The 7,158-nt window shown below is 36.6% G+C and overlaps 1 protein-coding gene across 2 annotated transcripts in view; it reads left to right on the forward strand.

Moving 5' to 3' along the window:
• RAB2A (RAB2A, member RAS oncogene family) overlaps window positions 1-7,158 on the forward strand; it is a 99,643-nt gene that overhangs the window by 32,231 nt on the left and 60,254 nt on the right. For both annotated transcript variants that reach the window (XM_011359189.2, XM_023530065.1), the window contains exon 2: window positions 1,034-1,105. In XM_011359189.2, coding sequence (XP_011357491.1) covers window positions 1,034-1,105 — 72 coding nt within the window. The remainder of the gene's footprint in view (window positions 1-1,033; window positions 1,106-7,158) is intronic.

Genomic DNA, 7,158 nt, shown 5'->3' on the forward strand with positions numbered 1-7,158 from the left:
CTATTCAGAGGAGTTAGAAATCTGAAAAAATGAATTTGACTTTGACATTTTGTAATGTAAAAGAGAAATCATGGATATTAGGACAAGAAGAAAACTCAGGTCAAATTCCAGTTTATTTCCAGCTAACTAGAATCTTAAAATACTCAAAAAACTTTGAACAAATAAATATTTCCTAAAACTCAACCATACACACACACACCATAGATTGTTACTGGGCATTCTGACATTTTTTATAACATTTGACACTAGGGTCAATCATTCAGCAAAATTATTAAGTGTTTTATCTCTACCATAAGACAAAAAGATATTCATTGACCTTCTCTTATGAGTTTATAATCTAGAAGACACTGAACGGCTTGGTTTAAGTGTCACTTCCTCAGAAAGATCTTCTCCAGCCCTTCAGTCTAAGCCTCTTGTTACTCATCCTCATAGCACTTTAGTCTCTTCTTTCAAATAGCAGTTATTATTATTTCAAGTTACAGTTTATATAAATAATTTGGGCATTCATTCTATCCAATTTCTCTAGCTATACTACACTGTAGGAAGGAAGCATATTGGTTTTCCACACAATTGTATCTTCAAGTCCCTAGTGCAGTGCAAAGTTAGCACTCAATAAAGACTTTTTGAGTGAATGAATGAATGATGGCTGCCTACAAAAAGATGAAATTATGTTTTCCAATGTTTTCACTAGTACACAAAGAAGAAAAGTGAACACTTAACTGCATGAGTACTGTGCTAGAGGCTACTGGGGGGACCTTAGTTGTCTTCTACAAGTTGCTGCCACTTTTTATCTTTCAAATTGGAATGTCGAATGAATAAGAAAGGATGAAAAGGGTGCTTTGAATTGATTAACACCTTCCACCTATATTATCAGTCCTCTAATTTCCCAAGAAAGTAGAGCACTGAAAAATCATGAAAGGTTGTTCACAGAGCACCAGAAACCCTGGCTGCCTGCTTTCCACGTGCTTTCGTAAAGTGTTCTTTAATTTCTGTAAGTTTTGCCCCTTAATTTTTTTTTTTTTTTAACTTCCAGGTGTTGGTAAATCATGCTTATTGCTACAGTTTACAGACAAGAGGTTTCAACCAGTGCATGACCTTACTATCGGTAAGTCTTATAAAAGAAATGAGAAGTATTCAGAAGTTTTGGGAAGTGGAGATGGAATATGCTTAGAGAGTCAGTTCTATTAGTGACGAGTCAAAATATCAGTGAACCTAGATTTGTTGCTGTTCAGAATTTAGTCTCTATCACTTTTTAAAAATTGGACTATAGTAAAAATAATATTACCCAACTTTGTAAAAGTGGTTGCAGTGAAACAAGACATATTAATATTTAGGATTTTGATTGTATTTAACGATGAAACAAATGATTGAGAGATAACACAGCACAGGGGTAAGAGCAGAGACTCTGGACCAGCTTGCCAGAGTTCGAATGGAGTCTCTGCCACCAGCAAGCTGCATATCTCAGTTTCTTTATCTGTAAAATGAGAATAATAGTAGTACCCATCTCACAAATATGAAGCATTGAAACAGTGCCTGGCAACATGGTAAGTGTTGTAGGGCAGGGATCCCTAACCCCCAGGCCACAGCCAGGTATAGTCCATGGCCTGTTAGGAACCAGGCCGCACAGCAGGAAGTGAGCAGCTGGTGAGAGCAAGGAAGCTTCATCTGTATTCGCAGCCGCTCCCCAGCGCTAACATCACCACCTCAGCTCCACCTCAGATCATCAGGCATTAGATTCTCATTGGAGCACTGGTCCCTGATGCCAAAAAAGGTTGAGGACAGCTTCTCGAGGCTCACCTATAATTTCTAATCGAGAAAAACTACCATCAAGCATTTTTTAGTTTTCTCAATTATTTAAGTATTAGCTACCATTATTATTATTACTGTGATAGACAAACTGCCATCAAGTATTCTTTAGTTTTCTCAATTGTAAGGAAGAAATGAGGCAGTTACTGGTAAGGAATAGTCAATAAATATTAGCTGTTATTAACTAATATTATTTAACTGTCAGCTATCATTATTATTACTGTGGTAGAAAAACTACCATGAGCATTCTTTAGTTTCCTCAGTTTCGAAGAATAAATGAGACAGTTACTGGTAAGTAATAACTTATTATTGATATTGCTCATTAATTCCAAAAATATAAAATTAAAACAAGTGAAAAAATTGAAGTGAGTAGAATGTTTCAGTGTTCTTATATGTTTAAAGAAATTGTATTTCTACCCTGAAAGCCAAGGAACTTAGCTTGATTATTCTTTGTCTGTAGCCCATTAACAATTAGAAATTAGTAAACTATGAAGAAATAAGGTAATTGGCAATCTAGTTAGACTTTACCACTGATAACTGGATGTATCTTTTTAGTCAGGGACTGCTTATTGACTGCTTATTTTCTATAGATATCATAAATTCACTAGCACGTTAAGTCTCATGTCTTGTGTATTTTTAAAATAACAAATGGAAGATAGAATTTATGAATCAAATAACTAGATCAATTAATAGTTTTCAGCGAAGCCACGTGTACTTTGTGGCTATATTAAAATTTTTCCCTGGTGGTGACTGAACAAGAATATTCAAATTCCATTTTATTTCAGTAGTTTTAAGTATACACAGTAATGATGGGTAAAAAGAGTTCAGCTATTTCTGGGCCTCATGACATAGTTTAACTTTGGTGAGCTCATTTTTATGTAGAATCTGTTCTTTGGCCATTAAGTCTGAACCTTGGTAGCCATCTCTTAGGCAGGACTCAGTCCTGAGACTACTGGCTAAACAGTTTTTAGTATAGCATACTAACCAAAAGTGTCTTCCTTTTCATTGAAGCTTTCATTTAATTTTCTAAATTGTTATGGCACACCTGATAAAGAGGATGGGCCTGAGTCTCTGTCAGAAACTGGCACAGGCTATACTTGTGGAGAAGAGATAAGAGAGTAGACCAAAGGGAGTTGTTTGGAAAACTGTAACTCACGTAACTGTACCAGCTGGCTCCTCTCTTGGTTTGCTGATGGTAGGCACGGGGAGATAGACGGCTAAAAGCAAAGCGAAACCAAGGGTCTCTTCTCTCTCTGCATGAGTTAGCTGTAGGTCCTCTGTGGCTCTAGCCCCAGCCCCTGCCTACTGGGCCCACTGCGCCCACTGCTAGTCTAGCTCCTGAGCTTTGTAAACCCTGGTTTCTCTGTCCCCACAGCCTAAGGATGGTAGCAGCTTCCTGCTGTTAGCCAAGCTCTGCGTTGCTTTACCATCTTTTCTTTGGACTTCTCAGCTCGTCCTCGCTGTAACAGTTCCCTCTGTTTTAAATACTTAAGTATGGTTCCTGTTTTTCTGGTTGGACCTCAACTGCTATACCTTATGACACCCGTCGCAACAATATATTTTGGAGACATAAAGACAATTTAGCAGGTCATTAGCACTTTTTTTTAAAGGAACATTGGAACGTTTGTGAAAGTAGACACATGACAGTATGTTGATTCTGCTGCATACTTGCCTTTGCCTAATGAATAGAGAAAAGTGAAAAGTAATGGTTGGGTCATGACAAAGAAGTATTAAATGATAGAAAAGGGGAAATAAAAGACCGTAAAAGGCAAGGAAAGACTCTGAAATATTCCTTACCCTTTGACTGCTATCTCAGTGAGAATGGTTATATGAGTCAAAGCAGTTTATAAATAGCTTCCTGGCTACTATTACATTGAAATCGAGACTAGATAGAGCCTTACTACTCAAAGGCTACTCAAGGGCTATTGCACTGGACCAGCAGCATCAGTCATGTGGGAGTGTGTTAAATCTACTGAATCGGATTCTGCATTTGAACAGGTGATTCATGTGAACATTAGTTTGAGAAGCATTGGAGCGATGGCTTTTAAATATTGATTACCTTGCTGGACATGAGTCTTTTATCGTTGACCTTACACATACCACATACATGTGAGCACACCTCCACATGCATCTTGGCCTCTCAGTCCCCTGACTTCCTCTCCTGTGATCTTGCTTCCATTCTACCTCAGCTATTTACTCCCATAGTCGCTCCCAGGACCTTGTCATTACCAGTATCTGTACTACTCCAGAATTTCATTTTCGTGTATGTGGCTGTTTGACTATCCTTCCCATCATTCCAGCTCACACCTTCTGGTTCCTAACACTAACAATTTATTTGCCCTTCCCAAACCTATAATGTTTTGACCCTAGCATCTTTTCATTTTCACCCCTCTTGCGTTTTCAGTTCCCTCCTCACCCAGTTTTAATTCTAACCACTATAATCGTCATTATAATCACTCCTGCATACACCCTCCACGTCCTTCTCTTCTCTCTTACTTCACCATACTCTGTGGCTAACTTGTAGGTTAAGTTCAGCGATCTACTCCATGCTTGCACGGAGAAAAACACAGTATCATGCTAACTAGTCTCATTAATTTAATTTCTCGAACACTAACTTTTAGCTGTCCATACATTCTCCTCTTTCCTGTATAACTATATCATACCTTCTTGCTCTGTAAGCACGTAGCACCATTTCTATGTTCATTCTCAGGTGATTACTTGGGTTTCTATTTCACTCAGAAAGTAGAGGCAAGTAGAAGAGCATTTTCACAGGTTTCCACCACAACATAGACCCACCTACCTGCATTGTGCCCATAAACTGAGCCTTTTTGCTGCTGTGGATGAACCCCAAGTTGCTGGCCAACGTCTACTCAAAGAATGCAGCTTCAGCAGTTCTTTTTTATTCCGGCTGGCATTAATTTTTCTCTTTTCGATGGTAATCTTTGATGACTTTTCTTTTCTAGCTTTCAGTCCTTTTCTCTCCTTTAAGCAAAAGTCCTCAGAAAGAATTATCCACATTTTCTATCTCTAATTTTTCTCCACTCATTTTTGAACCCACTCCAACTAGGGTTCTCTCCTCTCATATACACATATTCAGCTGCTTTCTCAACATCTCTTGTATATCTAATAGGCATCTCAAACTTAACGTGTCCTAAATAGCTCTTGATTTTTTTCCTCCCCAGTCTTCATAAGTGTACACGTACCCCAGTACCCATCCTCTCACTTAGATTTATCTTTTTTCTTAACTTTTTATACAAGTAAATATAACTGAACATTGTCCCCCACCAGTATAAAGTCAAATCCATGACAGCAGAGTTACCTGTTTGATACTCTGTCTCCAGCCCCTGGTACATATAAAGATTCTATAAATATTTGCTAAATTAGTATACTGTCTGGAGGGAAAGCTTCATAAAGCAACATTTAACATTACAATGGTTAATGCATGCATTCCTTTAATGATGTTCAATTATGTTGTTTACAAATAATTCCAGTTACAGCCCACTAATTCCCACCACATTTATTTCACTACCTGCTAATGGACAGTTTGACTAACACTGATCTAGAGGATGGTCCATTTGTATGTTGATTCCACCTTCCTACCTATCTCTCTCACTTCCTTAAAGCAGTCAATCCGTAAGAAATGACTACTAGGAGTAAAAGTGTGCTTTGGGGGGAAAAGGTAATAGAATCGAAGCATATTTCTATCAGGCTTCCCACAAGCTGTCAGTTAAAAATATACCTCATTTATTTGGGGTTCAATTTTCTGATAACTTGAGTTGCCTGTAATAATATTGCCAAGAACAAGGAGGAACACTTTAAAAGACCTCTTGTGAACATCTAATTTAGATTTTACAAAGTCTATGTACATGAATTTTAAAATGTAAATACGTTTTCCTGACAGGATGTGATCATTATGAAAATACTGTAAAAAAACAGAGAAAGTTAAATTTCCTATATAACTTTCCTTTGGCCCTCTAGCAACCGCTATAGAGAGTTTGGTGTGTGTATTGCCTTCTAGAGGACTTAAACAATAGTCATAAACACAAGCTGCTCTGATTTGCACCACTTCCACCCATGTACTAAAGTCCCTGTTTCTCCTCACCCTTGATTCTACTGCAGTTTATTAATGTTCTTAATATTTGTGAATTGGAGAGGGAAAAATGGTTAATTTGCTTCTCAGTTCCTTATTTTTTAGGGAGGCTGGCATTTTTTATATGTTTAAGAACCACTTCTACGTCTTCTCTTTGAATTACCTGTTTATGTCTTTGCCCCTTCTACTACTGGTTTTCTTCTGTCAGATTCATTGATTTTTCTTTTTTTTTTAATGGCTTTCAAGGCTACTGAGAAAGGCTCCCCAGTACAAGAATTATGTATTCTCTTAAATATTCTTCTCATGCTATAAATTTGTACTCCATCTGGTATATGATTGTGTATATGATTTTCTTTAATCCCTATATAACTTGCAACCCCACACTATTAATTAAATAAGCCATTCATTCTTCCCTATTTGAATTATCACCTTTGTCATCTGCTAAATCTCCATATGTAAGCAAGCCTGTTTGGAGACTCACAGATCTATTCTATGCCTGCTTCTTTGCTATTTCATGAGGCCGTATCACACTGTGGTATTTATAGTAACTTTGCAGAGTATTTGATATGTGATTGACATTTTTCCTTTTCTAAGTTTTCTTGATTATTCTTGTACACTTGTCCTTCCAGATGAACTTTAGTCTCATCTGCAAAATTTGCAAAATTTTTGGTGAGACTTTTAAAATTTGATAAGAATTTTATTAACTTTACATGTTAATTTAGAGATAATTTGTTTTTATTGTATTGTATTGAGATTACTAATCTTTTTATATACACAATATGTGTTTTTAGTCCAACTTTTTAAGATTTTATCATTTTCATACAGGCATTGTGCTTTTCTTGTTTGTTCTGGTATATATATTTTGTTCCTATTATGAATAGTTTTTTTGCCCCATCATTGTTAAATTAACTATTTTTGCATGTTCTAGGTAGCTTAGTCTTATCTGAAAGTTATACTTTTTTCCTTAGCTAATATTTATACCTTTTAGTTTTGTTTTTATAAGTTATGACCAAAATCTCTAGAATAATTTACAAGTTGAGGGCATTGTGATCTTTTTCTCAGAGTAATTTGAACTTCTCTGTTTCACCTTTAAGTATGGTATTTGCTGTTTATTTTTCATAGAAAATTAAAGAAATTCTTTTTTTATATGTAGTTTTCCCTTTATTTCTAGAATTAAGAAAATCTTACTCCCACGGGTCTCAGTTTTGAACTTCTGCAGTGTCTAGGTTCCAGGAACAGGTCCCTGTGCTCCCATGCTGGTC

Source organism: Pteropus vampyrus, unplaced genomic scaffold (assembly GCF_000151845.1).
Source record: "Pteropus vampyrus isolate Shadow unplaced genomic scaffold, Pvam_2.0 Scaffold45, whole genome shotgun sequence".
NCBI classification, from domain to species: domain Eukaryota; kingdom Metazoa; phylum Chordata; class Mammalia; order Chiroptera; family Pteropodidae; genus Pteropus; species Pteropus vampyrus.